This window comes from Mauremys mutica, chromosome 12 (genome assembly GCF_020497125.1).
Source record: "Mauremys mutica isolate MM-2020 ecotype Southern chromosome 12, ASM2049712v1, whole genome shotgun sequence".
Lineage (NCBI taxonomy): Eukaryota > Metazoa > Chordata > Testudines > Geoemydidae > Mauremys > Mauremys mutica.
In genome coordinates, this window is record NC_059083.1 from 40,279,244 (window position 1) to 40,303,812 (window position 24,569).

Here is a 24,569-nt window from a genome sequence, read left to right on the forward strand (position 1 = left end):
CATTAATAGGTATAAATTCTTTGTTGATGGTTCTAGTTATTACCATCAAGGCAAACCCTATACTGGGTTCGGAATCTATGCAGTTCCCCCTGAGGGGAAAGGAGAGCCTTGGGAAAAGGCATATTCATGCACTCCACATTCGGCTCAATATGCAGAATTAGCTGCAGTGGCTTGTGTGTTGGAGTACTGTGTGCAGTTCTCCATCACCACCACATACCAAGATATCTGTCTGTTTTCAGACTCTGCATGGGTATGCAATTCTCTCACAGAGTTCCTACCATATTGGGAAACAAATGGTTTTACATCTTCTGATGGCACACCTATTAGGTATGCATCACTGATGAGATATATCCATTGGTTAACAGTAATAGTTACTGTTTCAGAGCGGCCAATCAATATAAAAAAAGTAAAAGCTCACTGGAAATTAGACCCTTATGCTATGGAAAATGAGAAAGCTGATAAATTGGCCCGTGAAGGAGCCCGATCAGGAGAATTTTGGGAAAGTAAGGATCAGGAGTATTCTGTTATTAACCCTAATCCTAAATGTCCTATAGCTGCAACTAAATTGGTACAACCCAATATACCAGATCTAAAAGACATGCAAAAATTGGATAAGGACATAATAAAAGTAATTCTAGAGCTTTCCAAAATAGACAAAGAGGGATCACTAACAATAGACCCTTTGTATCTACGACATGAACAGCAGTTACAAGTCGTAGATGGAATTCTCATGTATACAGGAGGTCCTTTCCCTGTGTGGGTAGTTCCAGCTCACCTACGGAGGGAAATGATGTACATGGTCCATGACACTCCTACAGGAGGACATCAGGGAGTGGACAAAACTGTCCAACGTCTTGCATCTGTAGGGTGGTGGCCACTTCTTAGGATGGATGTGCAACAATATTGTGAAAATTGTCTGGCATGTGCCCAAGCTAATCCTACTCCATCCAAAAGAAATGCGCCACTAAGATCCCAGGTGTATGAAGGTCCGTGGATGGCTTTGCAGATTGACTTTGTAGGTCCTTTGCCAAGGACCCAAAGAGGTAACGAATATCTATTGGTGATTATCGATCCTTTCTCAAAGTGGATAGAGGCATTTCCTCTTAAAGCCAATACTGCAAAAGCCACTGCCAAAGTCTTGGTAGAACAAGTCTTCTCTCGCTGGGGGATCCCTGCAAAGGTAGAATCAGACCAGGGATCACATTTCACAGGACAGTTCTTTAGGGATTGTCTTAAATTGATGGGAGTCCCGCAGAGACTACACATCCCATACAGACCACAGTCATCTGGGATGGTGGAACGAACCAATCGGACTATAAAAGTGATGTTGAGGAAACTGGTTGATGCCAATGGACGTAACTGGGACACCCTCATGCCTTTAATTTTAATGGCATTGAGGGCGACACCGGCTGCATCTACTGATAAAACACCTTTTGAAGTGATGACAGGCCGAACAATGAGATTACCAGAACATTTAATTTGGCAAGCTAGTGGCACTCAATTAGAGGGAATAAAAATGAATACCTACCTGCAAAATCTGCAAAAACATTTAAATCACATTCACTTGCAGGTAGCTGCTAAATTGGGAAAATCCAGACGTAAGGCAAAGGCTTACTTTGACAAAAACCAGAGAGAGAATACTTGGGAGGTAGGAGACCAAGTAATGTTATTGTCATATAAGTCACCAGAACATGGGTTGTGTAATCGATGGATTGGACCTTTCCAAATCATTAATAAACTCAGTTCAGCAGTATATAAGATCAGAGTAACAGGAGGAAAGCATAATAAAGACAAGATTTATCATGCTAACCAGTTAAAGCTGTATCGATCGTCCAGGTCGCAGGAGCAACTTCTTCCTCAGGACTTAAGTGATCAGACGAAATCGCAACAATTGGAGCCCAGCAGTTTGCAACCATGAAATTGACATTGACATTTTTGACTTATTACACCCTTATTGTTGCTCTAAGGGTAGGACTATGCCAAAATCTTAAGTCTGAAACCGAACTATTGCAACCCCAGAAAACCAGACGACCGAATCGTACTCAGTTGTCTGAGCCCAAGCAACAGAACATACCAACAAAGAAGGAACGGACTATTATCCTTAATCCAAAACTGGTCAACAACCCGATTCAACAGGTTAAGGGAATTCGGGGGGAAGATGTTACTTTTGAATATCAATTGGTAGAAGTAACTACACTACCCTCTAGTGGTTGGAAAAAGATGTGGCCCTTGGATGAGGATTCAAAGGGTGGTGGTTGCAAGACGTTTATAAATTCAACTTCCCTAAAACATGGTATAGCTTATGGAACTTGAAAAAATAAGGCTAGCTGTAATAATTTGATAACAGGGGGAAGTTTAACCTTGTATAAGCTTAAATATGAGGACCAAGGGCGATATGAGGTGCTCATTATAGCTACCTTTCAAACCAAAACAGGAAACAAAAAATATGTCCAAAATATGACATTTGAACTTAAAGTTCAGGACCCAGTTATTGACTATGATCTTGATCAGTCAAGAACAAATGATGTAAATTGTCCAGTGTTAAACCCAGGACCTGTTAGTGGTCTTACCACAACACCCATGATGGGGAAAATAATTAATCAAGTTCAATTTATGCATATTCCTGTAGTGCTAAATTTGTCTAATTGGTACTTGGGAGAATTTAGCTATTGTCAGCATACCAATGTAGCTTCCTTTTTCTCAGTACGACTTGTGGATAGGATTGTAGCCTATCAGCAACAAGTGCGGGATATTGTTCTGTTGAAGGATAATAAAGTCCCTAAGTCACCAACTCTTAGGAGAAAACGTAGCTTAAATCTCCTTGGAGGTTTAGGATCCCTAACAGGACTATTTGGTGCAGGAATGTCAATTTGGAACCAAGTGGATATTGGAAAAATCCGCAAGCATATAGATTATGTGTTAAAAAAGGAAGCTAACCAAGTAGTCAATCCAATGTTACAGGGAATAAAGGGATTGGCACAGGAAGAACGATTTACTGTTTATAATATGCATGATATAACCCAATTGTTTAATGAAACTCAACAGAAAATTAACCAGTTAATTTCTTTAAACAATGATCAGAAAAGAGATCAGCAGTTGGGGAAAGAAATTATATGTTCTGCATATGGGGAATATGTTGTAAGCACAATTACTAATGCATTGCGATCCTTAAAATTAGAAGAAGTCCCTAACTTAATTAAGGATGAACAACTAATGAGTTGGTATTGTCCTAAATGTTTTCAAAAGCTGGAAAAGGAAAGATCCACTTGTTTGGATACATGCCAGCATTTGTCAGTGGGTGCTATGAGAGAGATAGGATCTGTGACACCTCACCCCAACCGAGACAGTTGTTCTCTTACAAAAGATTGTATAATGGCACGATCTTTGTATGTTTAATTCACGGTCTCGTTACCAGTGTTTAACCCAGACAGAAATGTGTACAGGCAATTGGCTGCTATCCATTCTATAGGTCACCTCGAAGATGACATCTACAGGGAACGCGTTAATGCACCTCCCCTGGTAGTCTATCACACTCCAACTCAGACTTGGAAGGTACCACAGATGGCCTGTTGTTCTGAAAAAGGACCCCAGTATATCTGTAGGTGTAATGTGTTTGAAACAAACACTGTTTTGTGTGGACTACAGGGAGAGAAAGCACAGAATTCATCATCGTCATGCCTGGTGAGGCTGACCACATGGAAGACTCCAATGGAGAGGGTGACCTATGCTGGAAGGAACCAATTTTGCGTGGTTACCAACCAAAAGAGGTACCAGTATGGTCCCTTGGAGTGTCCTGTCACAGAGCCAAATTTCTGTTTTACCCCAAAGCAACCCACGGTAATAGGAAATCAAGTTATTTCCCCTATTCCTATTTTTGAGAACATTACCATTATTCAGTCTAACCCTAATTACCAGAATTTAACTATTCAAAGTACACCTACTTTTCTGGCTTATATTCCACCATTAGGGTTGCAAATGAAATCCTTAATGACTCGTAAAGAGACTCACCTCATTCAAATTACTAATAATATGGATGAAGCCCAACAAGTTATTACCCAATTAATGAATGAAGGAAATGAGCCTGCAACAACTTCTAAAGAAAAATTCGGATTAGAAGTATGGATAATTATCCAAGGAATTGGGATTGTAATTAATTTCCTTATATTAGGTTATATGCTGTATAAACGCAACAAACCCAAGCCAAAAACTAGGCAGAGACCTAGACAGACACCCAGACAATCACCTAAACAAATGCACAGACGAGCACCATCTGGGGATAAAAATGAATATATATACATGGTGCCCATTCCTAATACCTACCAAAATTTGCCCAGGTATGAAACTAAAAAGGGCCCCACAGATGTTAAGTCCTAGGTGACGGGGTTTCTTTATGTAAACCACCCCGTCAAAGGGAGGCGTGTAGCCCTGAGGATTAATCTGTTGGTCTGTATAAAATGTCTTTTTGATAAAGTGTGTAGGCTGCATAGATTAATAGAAATTTGCAATAGCTGTAACGCAAGATACCTAGAAACTTCGAGGCCAGACATCCTGGCCTATTTCCTCTGTGACGCTGAAAGCAACCTTTAAGACCCTTACTCAGAAAAGTGATAATAGGAAACAAACCTACGCAAATTGTCTAGGGACTTTCTGAATATCTGCTAACCTTTCACCTAGTTAGGTGCAAAAGGACCTAACAAGTACACCACAAGATACGTAGATAGTTGTCATTAATACGTATACAAAGGTCAGCCTATGAAAACAGGTACCCTCACCTTTCCATGGGGAAAGACAAATTTGGGCATAAGAGGAAGGATTTCTCCCTATAAAAGGTGTGATAATCCACCATTAGAGCAGGCGATACATCTCTCTGTTTCCTTGTCGTCTCAACCTGCTTCGAAGCCTTTTCTCCTATGAAAGCTGTTAATACTAAGTCGTAGTATTGATTCTTCTCAAAGTTGTGAGTATGAACATATTCTCATTTCTGCTAGAGCATTTAGGTTAAAAAAAAGAGGGTTTTACTCATAACCAGTTTCTTTGTAACTTCCTCTAGCAAAGGTGTGAAATTTACTCTAGCGCTGTAGAGTACATTTATAACTGTATAATATCATATCATATCTCTTAAAAAACTGTGATATTTTGTAACTTTGTAATCTCATACTGCTTTTAACATTTTACATTTACTTCTTGTTTTGTTGATTTTAAATAAAAGGTCTTGTTTGACTAAACTCTGTCTCTGTCCTAATTCCTGTAATACACCCCAATCTCCTTGTATTAAATTCTGTGAAGCCTAATTCAAGACAAACTTTATCTTCTAATCACACATATTGGCGAGCCATACCCAAGTTATTAATATCTATTAATTGTTACTAACATTACTAATTAATTAGAAAATTAATTATTACATATAACCAAATTAAGTGGATAAATTCCACTGTCCCTACTAACCCTCCCCAAATCAGGCAACATGTCATCATTGAACCGTCAATCATGCCCTCCCTCCCTCCCTGAAAGCGCCTGCGGGCAATCTGTTCGTGCACTTTTCTGCTCAGTGACAGCGCGGGCGCCACAGCACAGCGAGCACGGAGCCCGCTGCAGTTATGGCCATTGTCAACTCCTCGCACCTTATCGTCCACCTCTTCCACAGTCAGCTGCTGAGAAATAGGGCTACTTTTCAATGGTGCTGCGAGCACTGGTGGACCATGGGGGACGTTTTACCAACATCAACGTCGGGTGGCCAGGCAAAGTTCATGACGCGCGTGTTTTCAGGAACTCTGGTCTGTTTAGACACCTGCAGGAAGGTAGTTTCTTCCCGGACCACAAAATAACTCTTGGGGATGTGCAGATGCCTATAGTGATCGTCGGGGACCCAGCCTACCCACTAATGCCCTGGCTCGTGAAGCTCTGTGCAGGCGCCTTGCACAGCGACAAGGAACTCTTCAAGTACCAGCGAGCAGCGAGCAGCGTGACCTGTGACTGTTCAGTTTCTTTACAGAGAAGCTGAACCTGCCCCTGTTTCTTTACCAAGTTACTGTTGACTAGCATCTGCAGTTACATACCCCGTCCACCCCGCTTCCCCCACTTCCAACACACGTTTAAAAATAAAATACATGTTCCACTGTAACTTTACAAAGGTTTCTTTATTGATGACTTTGCGTTAAAGGGTTGAAACTGGGACGCGGACTGTGCTGGGTAGGGTGTGCGGTGATGTAAAGACCGCCTCTAAACTTGAGGAATGACAGGCTCCTGCTCCCAGAGCGGTCTGCAGTGCCGGACTGGTTGTTTCAACGGAGCCTGCCATCCCTCCTTTTTGGGACTCTGTGTGTGGGGGCTATGTGGCCTTGTGGCGGGGGAGGACGGATACAGATTCCTCTGCTGCGTGGCTCTGTGGTCCAGGACAGGGACCGTTGCATGAGATCTGTAACCCCCCTCCCCCGCTACAAAGTGATTGTCCTGTCCAATTACCAACCCCCTTCCCCCCCCTTCAAACACAGTCTCCTCTAAAAGAACATGACGGAAACAGTAATTAACAGAAAAGTATTTTTTATTATCAACTAGACAGTTAGGGGATGAAACTGGGACAGGGGCTTGGGTGAGGCGGGAAGGAAAGGACTTCTCAAAATGTAGGGTAAGAGAGCTTTTGGGTACTTGAGCACTCTGCTGGGGTGCAGTGACAGTTTTCATGGCCCCTGGCGCCCCTCTTTCTGGTTATTTTGGGTGAGGGGGGTATGGGACTTTGTGGCGGGGGAGGGCGGTTGCAGATACACTGCAGGGGGGCTCTGTCCTCCTGCCTGCGGTCCTGCAGAACATGCACAAGGCACCGGAGCATCTCCGTTTGCTCCCTCATTAGCCCAAGCAGCGTTTGAGTTGCCTGCTGGTCCTCTTGACGCCACCTCTCCTCCTGTTCGCTGTGTGAGCGCTAGTACTGAGAGAGGTTCTCCCTCCCGGGGCATTTCCTGTGTGGCTGGTCAGAGCATCCAAGCTCGGACTGCTGTCCAGAGCGTCAACAGAGTGGTGCACTGTGGGATAGCTCCCGGAGCTACTAAGTTTGATTTGCATCCACACCTAGCCTAATTCGACATAGCCATGTCGAATTTAGCGCTACTCTCCTCGTCGGGGAGGAGTACAGAATTTGAACTAAAGAGCCCTCTATGTCGAATTAAATGGCTTCGTGGTGTGGACGGGTGCACGGTTAATTCGAATTAACGCTGCTAAATTCAAATTAAAGTCCTAGTGTAGACCAGGCCTTAGTTGGAGGTTCCTGTATAAACAGACTGGCTGTCATCTGAATTCCAGCTGGGGATGATTCTCAGAGGAGGAAAAGATATAAAAATGAGCAACAGAGGACACAAATCACCTCTGTCCCCACGTCTCTACTCGCAGCATCAACAACATCTGAAGAACAAACGAAGCATCACTGAACTGGGGGAGTGGTCCTGGCTGAAGGTCCATCCAGACTGCTGTGAGCATGTGGTGAGAACCATCAAGTTCACTTAGTTTGTTAAGTTTGGTGTTAGTTTGCACTTTACCTTTTATTTCTTTGTAACCAATTCTGGCTTTTACGCCTCATACTTGTAATCACTTAAAATCTCTCTTTCTGTAGTTAATAAACATGTATTATCATGTCTTTGAATATCTCTCCTTGTAAGAACACCTGAAACTACCTGAAACTGGGCCATGATTCTGGAAATGGGTGAGAAGGGAAACCCAGAGTCTAGCTGGTGTCGTGCAACTGTTTGGTTATTTCCAATAAAACGTAATGTGACTTTGTGCCTTCTTCATTACAGTCATCATTAAAAATCTTGATTGGCTGCTCTGATGGATTCCCATACAGCCCCATTAGCTCTTTGTTCAGCTGTGTCACTTTCATGGGCTCCAGGATGCTATTTGGCCTGTTCATTCCCAGGAAGGCGAAGGAGAATTTCTTGTTATTGTCTGAGTGCTCACAGCAAATGGCTGTTCAGATGTGGCTGGGCACCACCACCCTCTCTGCATCTCAGTTGATGTTCCTTTGTTTGTCATCCTTCTTAATGGGGATTTTATATTTTTCATTGGGCACTGCTCCAGTCTCTAGAAAGGGTTTCCCTTTCTGATTTTTCTCACAGCTGTTTGTTAACTGCGTCTTGAGATTTCGTTCTAGCTCATACCAATTGAAGCAGGGGTTCATGGGGACCGCATTGGTGAGTGTGAAGGTGGCTATTCGGCCTTGACCACACTGGAAGGAGTTTGGGTTCAGGTGTCCCCGGTCATAGTGTGTTCTCTCATAATCTTCATTGATGGCTTGCTTTTCTTTCAGTTTTTCTTTGATGGATTGGTTTTCTTTCCGGTTTTTCTGTTTCATGTCTTGAAGCAGTTTTCCTTCCATCTCCATATTTGCCTCTGACAAACCAGCCAGCTGGAAATAGAGAAGGCCAGAGTCCTTACATTCAACTTGCATCAAAATGTCCATGACACACAGAGCAGCAGGGAATCAAGGGCAGAACCAATCTCTGTCTCTTGACTCGATATATTTTCATCACCCTTCTCTGAATCCCACTCTTTTCCTGCTTTATCTATTTGATTTACAGTGCCCAGCAAATGATTTAAGGCGCTGGCCAGTTCTCCCAGCAGGAGGAGCATTCGTACCTCCACTCTCCATGTGTCTCCTGGCCCAGATCATGGCTTGTCTTTGTCCTGGCCCAGATCACGGCATTATGGCACTTGCACAAACAGGACTAACATAAAACTAAAGCAGTGCATTCGGTATGAGAGAGGTGACTTATAAATGCAGTGCCCTGTGGTGCACACTATTGATACTGCATCCATAAAGAGGGGGAAAGGGTTGCTGGGGTCTCTATGGGGCAGAGTTACAGTTGTTTGGGTGCCTGAACTATGGATTGCCAGAGTTTTGAATGTCTGAGTTTCTTGTGCAGCAAGTTTAACCTTAACTCTGAATTTCTTGACTTTGTAATGGTTGTTTTTTACTAGCTAAAACATTCTCATAAAGATTTTTACCCTTCAGTTACTCATTTGATCTCAACTTCCCCTTTATGAACTTGTGGGGTTTGTTTGATTGACTGAGAAGAACAGTAGAAAGAGAAGAGAGTTACACACCCCACACATATCTCACAACATCCAACCAATAAGCAAAACTACACATTGACCTAATTTTTGCAATTTATATTTATTAAAATATCTCCCAATGGTATATAAATCTTCACTACCTGCTTTATAAAGTTAATGAGCTCTGACATTGTATAATGCTGAGACAAGGTGCATGAGGTAATATCTTTTACTGGACTATCCTCTGCTAGTGAAAGAAGAGCTGAAGAAGAGCTCTGTGTAAGCTCGAGAGCTTGTCTCTCTCACCAACAGAAGTTGATCTAATAAAAGAGATTACTTCACCCACCTTGTCTCCCTAATATCCTGGGACAAACATGGCTACACAACACTGCAAACTACTCTATAATGCTGTCAGTTATTTTCCCTAGGAGATGTTCATCTAGGACAAAAACAATGAGGAGTCCTGTGGCACCTTAAAGACTAACAAATTTATTTGGGCATAAGCTTTCATGGGCTGGAACCCACTTCATGCATCTGACAAAGTGGGCTCCATCCTACGAAAGCTTATGCCCAAATAAATGTGTTAGTCTTTAAGGTGCCACAGGACTCCTCATTGTTTTGGCTGAAACAGACTAACATGGCTACCCCTCTGAAACTTGTCACCTGGGACAGTTGTGGCCTTTTCCAGCCTGTGACAGAATGTACCCCTGCGTTCACACCCTACACACTATTGTAATAATCTTTGCACAAAAGACGTGTCTTCTAAGGTATCATTTTAAAACTCGTAAGTTGCTGGTCAATATTGTCCTGATAAAATATGTGTGGCAACATTGTGTGAGAAGTTCTAAGATTCCCCTGTATGGTGTTATTAATACATGTTCCAAACCACAGCCCTGCCCAAAGAGAAGCTGGCAAACAGGTCTATTCTAAACAAAGGAATTACACATAGACACCCTGTCTCCTGAATCTCAGCTGGAAATGCTTCTCAAAGGGGGGACAGGACTATCAAAAGAGGGAAACACCCCAAGACACCCATCTCTCTCTGCCCATTGTAATCACCAACCTGTAAACCCTGTATATGTAACCCTTCTGCCAGGCCGAAACAATAGCAGCAAGGGCCGGGTTCAATACATAGGGGTCCCTTCCCTACAACGTAATGCAAAACCAGCTCGAGCCCCCACCCAGTGACCTGGGAAAATCTTACACACACCCCTGGGCGCCTTGAGGAGGCAATACTTCCCCTCTCGCAAGCACAGAGTCTTGGTGTAGCAGAAAAGGTTTAATTACATGAGATAAACAACAAGCATTACATTGGGAAAATGCCTTAACTAGAGTTCATAGACCAAACCGTGAGCAAAGACCCACCCCAGGAAATTGGGCCGTGTCCTTCTCTCTGGGCCCTTGAGTCCAGCAACCCCCAAATCACCCACAGTCCCAAAAGTCCCACAATCCCAAAGTCTCTGTCCCGGGTCAGTGCAGCCCCAGAGCTCGAGAGTCTATCTGCAGAGGTCCCCATCCCCAGCCTGGGTAGAAAGGGGCACCTTACGTGATTCGGGGCCAACTGCCCTGCCTCTTCATAGGGTTCTGCTTCCGCCAGCCATCCCCACAAACTGCTCAGCTCCGCTTGCTCTGTGGGCCGCTCCACCCGTCCCACAGCTGTCCGCTCTACCAGCTGCTCTGGTCCACCAGCCATCCTTGCAAACTGTGTGGCTCCACTCACCCTGTGGCTCCACAAACTGCTCCACTCCGCTCTACCAGCTGCTCTGCTCCACAGTATTGCTTCAGGCTCCCCCACTAGTTACCACAGTACTCAGTGCTCTCAGCTCAGCAAGTCCAGCTCTTTAGTGATTTCAGCTCACAGTAGGGGAGCCCCAGTGCACCATTAGCCCAAAGTGAGTTCAGCTCAGTAATCTGTATCTAGATTCTTAAGAGAATCAAAAATTAATTCTGACATTCCACAGTGGAGAGAAGCATAGGTGGAACTGGTGCTTCTGGCTCACACAAGAAGCCTACACCACCAAGTACAAATATCTGTCCCCAGCCACTCCTAATTCACTGAGATTTGGAACCCATGTCCCTTCTATAGCAAGTGCTATTTAGTTGATAATGAAACCCTTTATCATAAGACAGTTTTGTAGTTCCTCATTTACTTAATCAGGGTAACAACATTTTATTCCTCCTGCCCCAATAACAAAGAAATTGGGGATCCCACAGCTGTGAAAATAAACATCCCAGGCTGCTGTGGGGTGGGAGTGCCAATGCAAATAACTGAAATATCAATGCAAATACTTCAAATTCCTTTCCACACTCCCCATAATTTACCACAAGATGTCAGGGTAGGGCTCATCCTGACTCTGCTTACATATATGATGGAAACCATTTCAAGCCATGGGCTGTGGCAGCACCCACAGTGTTCCTTGTTCCAGCAGCTATGGCATGCTGGGGAGAAAAGATTTGAACTTCGGTCTTTCCCCATTTGTGTAGAGTACCTTAGTTTCTGCATTTGGGACAGGTCTCTCAGTGTTCCCTGCTGAAGCTCTTCTACTGTGTATGAAAACTGTAATAGTCCTTAGGCCAGGGAGAGAGTGAGACTGACTCTAGTTCAGTGGTTAGAGCATCATGTGGGAAACTCAATAGGCCATCCCCGTGCTCCAACGCTGGGTGAATTATTCGTACATCGTGGAAGAGCTTCAACAGGAGAGACTGAGGGAGACCCACATCAGAGTGACCAGGCATCTCAGCCCTCTCTTGGGAGGGAGGATACCCAACTTCAAGTCCCTTCTCCGCATCAGGAAGAGGGTAGAAGTGAACCAGGCTCTCCTACATATCAGGGGAGTGCTCTAATCACTGGATTAAAGGGGTGACTTTCTCCACCCCCAACCCTTTTCTGTTTTTTGTGAGAAAAATCTAACTCCATGAAAGGGGGCACAGCTGTGAATCTTGTGTGAGGGGAAATGCCTCCCTCCTGCCAAGACTCAGGCCTCTAAATCCCTTTGAGGGGCAGGGCTTAGGAAACCCCCCTTTCCTCAGCATTTCCTATTGGCTAATTTAGAAAGCTTCCTCCTCAGCATGTGGCTTTTGTGGATCCCATTGTCAGGCACCCATGTCTCCCCATGCAGTGTACATGGACCCTGTACACCTCACTTGGGGCTGTTGTGGGTTCCATTAGGCTTCAGGCTGCCTATGCACTAGGTATTGCAATGCTGAGTCCAAGTCTCCTTTGTTCCCCTGTGGAAGGTCTCACTCAGGGCTGGAATCAGGCAGAGGAACTCTATGCCCATATGCGGGCTCTGGTACTTGGGACCATGGCAGAATCTCAGCTTGCATTTAAAAAAAGAATAAGTCTCTAGCTCTTGTGGTTGTACAGAAAAGCTTGAAAATGTGACTCGAATGGGATTGACACAGTGATGCCTGCCTGAGTCTGCAGAGAGCCTGAATAGAGCTATGAACGGGAGCTGTCCCATACAGTGCAAGGGGAGTTAAGTCCCAGCCCCTCTGCTCTGGGGTCCTTGCCAACCCCTCCCATCAGGGGGCTCTGTGTGTGCCAAAAGGGCAGACCACAGTGGGCCTGTCCCCCCACCAAAGCAGAGAAACCCTGGCTGCCGGGAAAGTACTTGGAGCACTCAGCCACCATCCCCACCTCTCTGAGTTCAAAAGGATACCCTGAGAGGGGCCCTGCTGGTGCTCAGAGAGGGAAGAAGGGAGCCCCAGGGCCCTATACCTAAGGGATGGATCTCTGTGCCACCCCCACTCCAGGAGGCAGAGGCATCAAGAGCTCCATGTTGTGGTGCCTAGATGAGACCCAGAGAGATTCAGACAGGAGAAAGACTGACCTGCAGCTCCACCTTCCATGTTTCTGAGGCTGTATCTGTGCAATTTCCTTCATCTATAGTGTAAGCTGACCAGACCGGGATTCGGCTTCTCTCATCGTAAAAGGTTGCAAAATGATGTTTCTCCATATTTCTGGCAAATGTTAGCTCTGTTTGTAGTGTCAAACCCTTGGGGCTCAATTCCTCTGTAGAAATAGCGTCTGCATTTACTGAAAGTGGGGACCAGTTCAGCCAGCGCCAGCCCAGCCCAGAGCAAGGCAAAGCCCAGCAGTGCGAGGGGCCCCATGGCTCACAGTGTCAGAGCCAGTCCCTTTGCAGCTGCTACTTATCTCGTTCTTCGGAGAGCCACCTCCACTACCCATCTCAGGCTGAGTAATCTGTGGGCTTCCTGCCCAGGCCTTCCCAGGGGCTGGGCTGGGCCATGCAGCCACATCCCTGAGCTGGCGCAATACAGGGCTTGATAAAGGCTGTGCAAATATTCGGTTCAGTTGAAAGTCCAGCAGACTGATTTTGGGTCAAGCCCAAATGAAAATGTTTCAAATTTTTTGGTGAAACTAAATGTTGCAAAATGTTTTTTGTTTCATATTGAACAAAATGTTTCATTTCAATTTCATGGTTTTTAAAGTATATTTAAATAGTTGTTTAAAAAAGAACATTGACAGGAAATCTGAAACAAAATGTCTTTCCAAAACAAAAAGTTGAAACAATTAGTTGCGTAGAAATTCCAAAAGAAACTGTTCTGACATTTCCCCACAATTGTTTTCTTTTATTTTTTTTTCTTTTATTTTTTTTTACTGAAAAAATTATACTACAGCAGCTCAGAATCAGAAATTGTTTTGGTTGACCTGGATCTGCATTTTTGGAGGAAAAAAGGTTTTTCATCACAATCTTCCCAGCACAAACCTTCCAGGAGCTGAAGGCCGTGCAGGGAGCAAGCAGCTCATTCCCTCTCTGCAGCTGCAGGTTCTCTGCAATGGCTGACTCCTTTGGCTGGACGTGTGTTCAGTGGAGCCCAGATCCCCCCGTATAATGCCCTCACCCACCCCTGGACCAAATGTTACAGTGTCTGTGCAAAACCACTACAGCTGCAACAAACCAGAGTCCTGTGCCCAGACAGTTCCCCACAGCCATTTAAGGAGTAATCATTCGCTACCCCCACCACTGACCTACACCGATCACCCAGCAGTGAGTGCTATATACATCCACACAGACATACTCAGCCCAGCTAGACAAACATCCTGGGGGTACATCAGCACAGCAATGAAACCCCTGTGGTACTGAGGGCTTGTCTACACTGGCAACAGCGGCGGCTCCAGGCAACAGCGCAGCAAGCGCATGCCTGGGGCGGCAAGCCGTGGGGGACAGCCTGTCGGTCCCTGTGAGGGCAGCAGTCAGGCTGCCTTTGGCGGCATGCCTGCTGGAGGTCTGCCGGTTCCGTGGCTTCGGCGGTAATTCGGCAACGGGGATGCTGAAGGAGCGACACCGGAGGACCTCCTGCAGGCACGCCTCCGAAAGCCACCTCACTGCCGTGCTTGGAGCAGCAAAAAACATAGAGCCGCCCCTGACTGGCAAGTCACAGCGCAGTAACTTGCTGACTCAGGGGGTGAAAAAGCACACCCCCACCCACTCCCCACTCCCGAGCGCAGCAAGTTTAAGTGCTGTAATGCGCCAGTGAAGACAGGCTTAGAGTGCTGGGAGCTGTGCTCAGAGCTAATCCCTCGTGGAGGTGGATTACATAGGGTGCTGGGAGAGCTCTCTCCCAAGTGCTCGCGGGTGACCACACGAGCAGATCAAAGCGCTGCCACTGGAGCGCTCCCGCAGCAGCGCTTTGAGGTTTATGGTGTAGACTTAGCTTGAGTCTCAGAGCCTTGGTCAACTGCCTCTCGCTGTGGGCTTCAGCTGCAAGGCTAGAAACAGCCGGGTAGACGTTGGAACTTTGGCTGAGCCCTCCACCCTCACCAGGTTTCAGAGCCTGGGTTCCAGCTTGATCCTAAATGTCTACATGGCTATTTTTAGTCCCGGGAGCCCGAGTAGGTTGACCCAGGCTCTGAGACTCAATTCCATGGGTTTTTTGCTTTTTGCCGTGTAGACGTATCCTGAGAATACAGACAGAGAATGAACACATGGTCACCTGAACAAGAGACTCCCAAACTGTCCTAAGCTACTCACCATGAGAACCACACATCCCATCAACCGAGGCCATAACACACAGGCAGCCCCCTACTACACCATAGTTGAGAACAACGAAATTCCTGAGACACGCAATCCCCTGGCCGATCACAGCCAGGCAGTGAACCTGAGGCTTGTCAGCATCTAAGAGCCCTGCCCGCCATGTCTCTCCAGCGAGTCCTTCTTACATCATTCCATGTCATCGTAGCGTCACCTGCCCCCAATCTCTGCATAAAGCAAAACCCCCCACACATAACTAGGGTCTGTGCTCACATGAGAAACTCCAACCCCCCTACCTGTACCATGTGAGGAACAGTATTTCCTTTGATCAGTTTGGAATTTGCCTCCTTTATCAATAATCAAATGCCCCCAGTTCTTGCGTTGTGGGGGAGGGAGCTGATCTCCTGCCTCTGTCACATTCATTGTTTCATGTGCTTTTAGCAAGGCCCCTCTTATTTGCCTCCTGTAAGGGAAACAATCCCAGTCTTTTCTTCCTCTCTCATGTGTCATTCTCCTGGTCCATCTGCAAACCTCTTCTCCTCCTGCTAGATCTGCCTGCCCCTTTGTACACTGTCCCCAAGCACAGCTATTCATCCAACCCTATATTCCCACTGAGCACTCAAACCTGTGCAATTGAATGATCCTGGATGATATGGCCCTGGGGAGCTGGTACCGTAACATTAATGTCTGCTTCCAAAGTCCTGCATAGCTGGGTTTTATTAAAGTGGCAGAATCATTATAAAGACAGCATCACAGCAGGGGACTCACGTTCATTTCCCTGCTCCAGTGGTTATTTCTTTACACTGGAACAGCATCACTAGGCCAGAGTGCGCTAACCACCCACCAGAACAGCCCAGGTACTAAGGCAGTGTCTGCAATGTGGGAAGACCTCAGTTCAAACACCTATTCTATGTCAAGCAACAAGGGAATTGAACCTGGGTCTCCCAGGTGAGTTCCCTAACCAATGGCCTAAACATTATAATGGAGGCTCCTCTTCAGGCCATTTTGTGGATCTCTTTTAGGCCTTTATTTCCTTTGCTTTCATGTTAAAAAGTGCCTTGAAATTAAACGAGCAGGTGCATTTGGGTCAACCAAAACATTTAGTTCAACCCGAAATGAAACTTTTGTCAGCTTTTCAGTTTGCTGGAATTTTTTCAGGATTTTCAGCTAAACACTTAAAGGCGGTTGCCTGACTTTATGAACCTGAGTTTGAAACTTTTTTCATTGCCCTTGTGATCACTCCCCCTCTTCTCTCACCCCAAAGGAGGATTGTGAGCAAAATATCAGTGAAGAGCTTCCCTTCCGTGGCCAGATTACCCAGTAGTGAAAACAAAAATAAAGTTTTCACTGATCAGGGTGCCAACCTGAGCATATCGACATATGGACACATTTTCTGTGGCCCCAAGACACACCACTGATAAACACCACTGGGGACCCTGCTGTGTGATCTGAATAGTTTCCCCACCTGCCCTTTCCTGCAATGTTTTCCCCACCCATCCATTGTTCATGCCAATGGAATAAGCCTTAAAAGCCTGCATGATCAAAGGGCAGTGCCGCATTTTCTTGTAATAATTTGGGGCCTGCTGGGGAGGCCCAAGAATGGGGAAGTGAGTTACAACTATAGGTCCAACACGGTTGTTTTCACTGTTCAATGCCTTCTTCCTCCAATGTTATTCCAGGAACAATGGTAATATTGATTACATGGGTCACTTATTGTGTAGCCAAGCATAGCTCCAATATCAGTAATCACTCATTGTGGACTTCCCTCATCAGAGAGCTCTTCCGGGAATTCTTTACTCCCGGGGCAATTCTGTGCCAAAAAATTAAAAATTCTGCACACTAGATTTTAAAATTCTGCATATTTTATTTGTCAAAATAACACAATATAATCATGCCAGTTTCAATTATCTTCGCAATTTATTTCAAAATAGCTATCAAGTATGTCTGTAAGAATATAGACTAAAAAAAAGAAGATTCCGGTAATGTTTTTGACAAATAGATTCCTTACTAGGCCTATTAATACAGAACTTTGAGTAATTAGTTTAAATTACAATACAGAAAAGTATTCCCACACCCATCAGAAACAGTGCAAATGCTTGAGGGAGTAACAGAGGAGCTGAGGGAGAGGAAAGGATCCTGGAGTTTCGTTGGATGAGGGTTGGGAGAAGTATGGAACAGGTGTTTTGGGAGGCGGGGGGGAAGAGGATTGTTAGGGAGTTGGACAGTCTCCCCCCAGGAAGTTCCTGGCTGACCCCAAGCCTCTCCCATTCAGTTAGGCACATCTGTCCCTGTCTCTGCACACACACACCCCCATCGCTGTGGGTCTCTGCAGCCTCCTTCCCATCCCCATATGTCCCTACAGACCCCCTACTCAGTGATGAGCTGCCAAAATCTTAATAACCGGTTCCCTATAAAAAGTTCTGATTTAAGGGATGTGCCACAGTATGTATTTTTGGTACCAATAGGGTTATCATACATCTGTATTTTCCTGGACAGTGATTTAAGAACCAAAAAGCCTGACATGTCTGGGAAAATATGGATGTATGTTAACCCCACCTAAAGTTCTTTTTTAAAAAGATGAGCCTGAACTAGAAATGAGCTCTGTTTCACATGTGTGAGTCCCCACCACTCCCTGGGGTGTGCTAGGGTGACCAGATGTCCCGATTTTATAGGGACAGTCCTGATTTTTGGGTCTTTTTCTCATATAGGCTTCTATTACCCCTCACCCCCATCCCGATTTTTCACACTTGCTGTCTGGTCACCTAGGGTGTGCACATGTATGGGTCCCAGCTGCTCCCTGCCCTCATTGAAGCAGGTGTGCAGGGTTACTGCCTTGGGAACTGCAGGACACCAGTGGATGTGGGGCCATCTGCAGACAGGGGCATAGGACAGGGCTAGCTGGAGGCAGGAGGTGTGGCGCTGGCTGCGGGCGGAGCAGGGAGTGTGGAGCTGGCTGGAGACAGGAGTGTGTGGGGCTGGCTGGCTTCGGGCAGGGCTGCAGGGGGGTGCGGCAGGGGTTGGTTGGAGACAGAGGAATGCAAGGCTGGCTGGCTTCGGGCAGGAGGGTGTGCCAGGGGTTGGCTGGAGACAGAGAAGGAAGTGAGGGGCTGGTGCGGGCTGGGCAGGGGGTGCGGCAGGGGCTGGCTGCGGGCAGGGGGTGCGGGGCTGGTGCGGGCTGGGCAGGGGGTGCGGCAGGGGCTGGCTGCGGGCAGGGGGTGCGGGGCTGGCTGGAGACAGGGGTGTGTGGCGCTGGCTGGCTTCGGGCAGGGCCGCAGACGGGTGCGCCAGGGGTTGGCTGGAGACAGAGCATGGGGTGCAGGGCTGGCTGCAGGCAGGGGCTGGTTGCGGGCAGGGGGTGCGGGGCTGGCTGGAGACAGGGGCTGGCTGCAGGCAGGGTGGCGGCTACTCACAGGGAGAGCGGCTCGGAGCAGACTGAGCAGCAGGATGCAGCCCAGGCCCAGGCCCAGCAGAGCAGCCGGGGACCCACCAGGCAGCAGCGGGAGCCCCAGGGCCAGGGGTCGGGGGAGCAGCAGCAGCAACAGGGCCCGTGCCCAGGGCCAGACAGTGACTCACATGGCTCCTGCGGCGCAGCACCCTCAGTGGCTGGAGGAGGAATTACATCACTTCCTGGCCAGAGCCCATCAAAGCCGCAGCGCCCCCTCGCAGGGAAACAGGTTAACAACTGGTTCTAAAACTGCTTAAAATTTAACAACCAGTTCACACGAACCGGCTCCAGTTCACCACTGCTCCTACTCCCGTCCTCATGTGGCCTTGCACCCCCACTGCCATTCAGCCCCTAACTCAGCGCTGTCACCCAACTAATTCCCGAGCCCTTGCCCCAGTCAGTGCCCCCCACTAGCCATTTTGAACCCCAGTCTGTGACTCACCCAGCAGCGCCATGTGCCCTGCTCTGTCTGTCCTAACCTGGCTCTGAGGGCAGGGTGCTGTGATGAACTTCTCCTGGGGGGATTCTGTGACACTGCGCATGCCCAGAATTTTTTTTCCTGCAGAAAATACATTCTGCTGGAGAAGTTCTGCAGTTCTACCTTTTGCCCACCAGAAGCCGCTGTGGTCCTAGAAAGCCAGCTATTACTGTATAGCCATGCTGCCAGACCACAGTGGCCTCAGGTGGGCAAAAGTCAGAACTGCAGCACTTTCTCTGGGGAAAAAGAATCTGCCCCAGACATGAATTCGGCACATGGGCAGTGGCACAGAATTCCTCCAGGAGTAGGAATTGGTAGTCTGCATTCTTAGCTCCCTTTTAAACTCCACCCTTGAGTTCTCTGGATGTTGTGAAAGTTTCAGACCTGCTCCCCCGACATCTAGTGCTGAGCTGGGTGGGAAGACTTCAGGAACAGGCTACATTTGTATAAACACACTTACTCTGCGTAGATGCGCACCAGAGGGAACTGCTTCCACAAAGTGATCTATTTTGGCTGGTTTGGGGTTCCAAATCACTTTATTACTGAATGCAGGGGTAGTGAAATGTTGTTATCCTTATTGTATGAGTAATGGGCAGTGGAATTGTGCTTAGCCTGCCTGAATGAGGGGGTCACCCTCAGCTACCTCACTTGCTGAGCAGGGGTAGGGAGGCCAACTGCTAGTATAACAGAAAAAAATGGATGTAGGTAGGGTCTGTCCGAAGAATTCTTCTAGACATTATTTAACTCTTCTGCTTTATAGACAAAGCTGATTGGACTCAGTGGGGAGTCTTTGTTGTGTGAAAAAAATCACTAGAATTAAAGTGACCAATAACTAGGGGCAGGGCCGCCCAGAGGATACAGGGGGCCTAGGGTCTTCGGTGGCGGGAGGCCCCCGCTTTGGCGGTAATTCGACAGCGGGGGGTCCTTCCACTCCGGGACCTGCCGCCGAAGTGCCCCAAAGACCTGGCACTTCGGCAGTAGGTCCCGCTTCGGCAGTAATTTGCCGGCGGGAGGGTCCTTCCGCCCCAGAGTGGAAGGACCCCCCCGCCACCGAAGCCCGGGCCCCGCAAGAGTTTTCCGGGGGCCCTGGAGCGAGTGAAGGATCCCGTTCCGGGGGCCCCGAAAAACTCTCGTGGGGGCCCCTGTGGGGCCTGGGGCAAATTGCCCCACTTGCCCCACTCTCTGGGCGGCCCTGACTAGGGGTTGAGCCTTAGCTAATTGCAGTGAAAGAGATAGTCCTCTCTGTGCTAGTAGTGACATTCTACACTACTTATTGGGAGCTGTGTTAAATGGTAGAAACTCAGGCTTTGTCTACACTGGCAATTGAATGCAAAACTGTTGTTGTTCACAAGTGCTTTAGAAAAACCCCTGAAAGTCAAAAGTTTTGCCATGGCAAGTGGCGGCATGAATGGCTCATTGTGAGCAGGAGCGCTCTCCTGTCAACAATGCGAACCCCGCTCGTAGGGTATGTGTAACAAGGCGTGCTCTTGCGGGACACTACTGAGAGTATCAATTCAGGGCAAACTGCTTAGAGAAGGGCAGTCACAGCCCAAGGCTGGGGGTCCTTCGCTACTAAGGCACACCAAACCAGCCAAACAGAAAGGACTTCGGTTTCACCCCACTGACTAACCAGAAGTCATACAAGCAGTTCCCTCAGATACTCCAGTTCCCTTGTATCACCACCAATGGCACTCCTTATAGGAACAAATGGTTATGAAAAACAGTGTCCCCAATTAAAGGTTCTCCTGATCCCAAAGGACAAAGCCCCAGACCCAGGTCAATATATAACTCAGATTTCACCCACAAATCATGCTATTGCCAATCCTTTAGAATCTAAAATCTAAAGGTTTATTCATAAAAAGAAAGAAATATAGATGCGAGTTAAAATTGGTTAAATGGAATCAAATGCATACAACAATTTCAAAGTTCTTGGTTCAGGCTTATAGCAGTGATGGAATAAACTGCTGGCTCAGATCAAGTCTCTGAAGTACAAACATCCCAGCCTGGATGGGTCGTTCAGTCCTTTGTTCAAAGCTTCAGTTTCTAGCAAAGTCCCTCCAGAGGTCAGAGGTAGGATTGAAGACAAAATGGAGGGGTTTCCGGGATCTTTTATATCCTCTACCATGTGGAGGTAACTCCCTAGTTCCTACTGTAGAAAATTACAGCAGCAAGATGGAGTTTGGAGTCACGTGGGCAAGTCACATGTCCATGCATGACCCCGTTCTTTGCAGTTGGCAGCCATTGCTCACATGCTACCTTGAACGTTCCCAGGAAGGTCCCTCAGATGTGGATTGGAGTCTCCCAAGGTCCACTGTCAGTTAAATGTTTCTTGATGAGCCACTTAATCTGAATATTCCCTTCTCAAGAAGCTGGCCAAGCTTCGCTGGGACTACTCATAAGCAAATATAGAGAAATACAAATACATAGCCAATACTTTTAACTTCAAATACAAAAATGATACACATACAGACAGCTAATTACAACCTTTTCATAGACATCTCATGTGACCCTCTTTGTACAAAATGTGTTGCAACTATATGACAGTGGTTGCAATAATGACCTATATGGTCATAGATCAATTACATAACATCACACCATCCTGTGAAGTAAGTGTACCCTAATATTTTTGTGGGCGAGGAAGACAAGTTTGGACACAGGAGGGCCCAAGCACCTAAGCCGTATAAGAAGGGGTGCCAGGGGCTTGTTTTAGTTAGGAGGGTGAGCTTGTTTTCTAAAAAAACGAGGAATCTGATGGCACCTTAAAGGCTAACCGATCTATTTGGGCATAAACTTTCATGGGTAAAAACCCACTTCTTCAGATGCATGGAGTGAAAATTACAGATACAGGCCTAAATATACTGGCACATGAAAAGAAGGGAGTTACCTTGCAAGTGGAGAACCAGTGTTGCCAAGGCCAATTCAGTCAGGGTGGATGTAGTCCACTCCCAATCGTTGATGAGGAGGTGTCAATACCAAAAGAGGGAAAATTGCTTTTGTAGTGAGCCAGCCACTCCCGGTCTCTATTCAAGCCCAACTTAATGGTATTAAGTTTGCAAATGAATTGTAGCTCTGCAGTTTCTCTTTGAAGTCTGTTTTTGAAGTTTTTTTGTTGAAGAATGTCTACTTTTACATCTGTCATTGAGTGTCCAGGGAGATTGAAGTGTTCTCCTTCTGGCTTTTGTATGTTACTATTCCTGATGTCTGATTTGTTTCCATGTATTCTTTTGCATAGAGACTGTCTGGCCCCTCCCCCTCTGCCTGAGCGCTCCCCCCCTTCGGGCTCTCTCCCCCACCAGCACATACCTGCAGCCACTGGCCACACCCCCACCATGTCCCTAATCCCAATGCTCGGCACGGGGGCAGGTGACACGGCTGGAATGCTCCCAGGCCCCAGCATTGTGTAGGCAGGTAGGCAACGTGGCTGTAATGCCCCCAGCCCCAGAACTGGCTGGGTTGGCAAGCGACGCAGCAAAAGTGCCTCCAGCCCCAGTGCAAGATGTGCAGGCTGGTGTGTCTTGTGTTCCAAGTGAAAGAGAAGAAGCCTCCCATCAGGCCCCCTCCCAGGGACCACAAGCCCTGACTAACCCCTGCTGTGAAAAAGTTGGGTCTAGATCTGCTGGTTCCTAGGTCAGCACTTTAACCACAAGAGCATCTGTTCACTACTCCAGTAACAGACAGGACACTGGACTGGCCAGGGAGGGGCAGTGACAGGGGAGGGCTTGGGGAGCAGAGCCCCATAAGGCCAGGGGATTGTCACAGAGCTTGGGTCTCATGTGCCACCATAGGACATATGCACTGTGCTAGTGCCCAGTACCTGGGTGTGTGAATTAAAGCAGCACAGGAGTGTGGGGGGCAGTCGGAGCTGGGAAGCCGGGTGAGAGCAGGGGGTTCTGAGGCAGGAAGGAGGAGGAGGTGGTTGGATGATGCTCAGCAGCAGGGAGTTTGTTCGGGGTGTAGCGGGAGCTGGTGGGAGAAGGGAACAAAGAGAGAAGGAGGGTGAGTAGGGCTGGTAGTGGGGCAGCAGCAGGAGGTGTCAGGTGAGGCAGGGCCGCCCAGAGGGGGGGGGCAAGTGGGGCAATTTGCCCCAGGCCTCGGGCTCCACAGGGGCCCCCAAGAGAATGGCTGAGGGTCCCTCCCCCGCCCCACCGCACCCTGTCTCCACCCCTCTCCCGAAGCCTCAGCGCAAGGGCAGGCTCCAGGTGTTTTGCCGTCCCAAGCAGCCAAAAAAAGGGATAGGTGTCGGGACAGTCAGGGCATAGGGAGCAGGGGTGGGGTCCCCACGTGGTGGTTGGGAGGTGGGGTCTCTGGGAGGCGGTGAAGGGCCAAGGAACAGGATGGGTCGGGGATTCTGATGGGGGACAGGCAGTCAGGGGGCAGGAAGTGGGTGGGGGTCGGATAGGGGTCAGGGCCAGGCTGTTTGGGAGGCACAGCCTTCCCAAAGCTCATCAGCAGTTTGAGGCTTGCAGAAGAGCCAAGCTGTTAGCTTTTCCATTAGGGCTACCGTCCCTTTCACTTCTCAAATGCCAAATTATAGTCTATATTTAATTTCAGTGCCATAGGGAGATTCATGTCAGGGGAGGGTAGCTTCATTTAAAATTAGCCATTGGGGGAGGGATCACATGAGAAGAGCAATATCCTTCCCAACCCTACCAGGGGAGACCCCCCTACCCTGCATTTCCTGAGGCTCCAGAGGGGTTAATTCAGTGGTTCTCAAACTTTTATACTGGTGATTCCTTTCACATAGCAAACCTCTGAGTGCGACCCCCCCCTTATAAATTAAAAACACTTTTTTATATATTTTACACTATTATAAATGCTGGAGGCAAAGCAGGGTTTGAGGTGGAGGCTGACAGCTCACGACCCCCAGTAATAACCTCGTGACCCCCTGTGGGGTCCTGACCCCCAGTTTGAGACCCCTGGGTTAATTTAATTTTAGCACCCTGTGTCCATTCACATGCATGTGCTATTTTGAGCATTTTAATTTTCACAACATAAGCTCATTCCAGATTCTGGAACAAGCTCAGTTCGTGGAGTATGTACATAGCCTATATACTAAAGACAAACCCACAGTAACCATCTCCAGTTTGTGAGGGACCCCATGGAGTCAGTCTCTAGGAAACAGATAAATGCATGGAGGTTAAGTCCATTAATGGCTATTAGCCAGGATGGGTAAGGAATGGTGTCCCTAGCCTCTGTTTGTCAGATGGAGATGGATGGCAGGAGAGAGATCACTTGATCATTACCTATTAGGTTTACTCCCTCTGGGGCACCTGGCATTGGCCATTGTCGGTAGACAGGATACTGGGCTGGATGGACCTTTGGTTTGACCCAGTATAGCCGTTCTTATGTTCTAAGATAAATGAACCCAAAGTTATGGAGACAGATATGAGTTAAGAAAGCCAGAAGAGTATCAGAAACCTGGAAAAATCTCTGCCTGGATGGGCTCAGGTGTTTGGTCACAAGCTGAGGTGGTTCAAAAGTTTTGGATTTTTTTAAGGAGAATTTTTTTATTCTTTCTTTAAACAATAGCAAAGCAGCAAATATTTGTTCTTTAAACAAAAAACACAGCAAGCAGCAAATATTTGGCCACACACTTCTGAAACCCCAA

General features: G+C 47.2%; 3 protein-coding genes across 3 annotated transcripts in view; 1 reads left to right on the top strand and 2 right to left on the bottom strand.

Annotated features, from left to right (window-relative positions):
* The window catches only part of LOC123345199 (butyrophilin subfamily 2 member A1-like), a 343,661-nt gene that overhangs the window by 185,008 nt on the left and 134,084 nt on the right, over window positions 1-24,569 (bottom strand). The window lies entirely within an intron of this gene.
* The window catches only part of LOC123345197 (butyrophilin subfamily 1 member A1-like), a 651,080-nt gene that overhangs the window by 96,952 nt on the left and 529,559 nt on the right, over window positions 1-24,569 (top strand). The window lies entirely within an intron of this gene.
* LOC123345203 (endonuclease domain-containing 1 protein-like) lies at window positions 7,141-13,134 on the bottom strand. The gene is made up of 2 exons (XM_044981911.1): window positions 12,873-13,134; window positions 7,141-8,392 (listed from the first exon to the last, which is right to left on the bottom strand). The coding sequence occupies exons 1-2, from the start codon at window positions 12,996-12,998 to the stop codon at window positions 7,994-7,996; spliced, it is 525 nt and encodes a 174-aa protein (XP_044837846.1). The 5' UTR covers window positions 12,999-13,134; the 3' UTR covers window positions 7,141-7,993.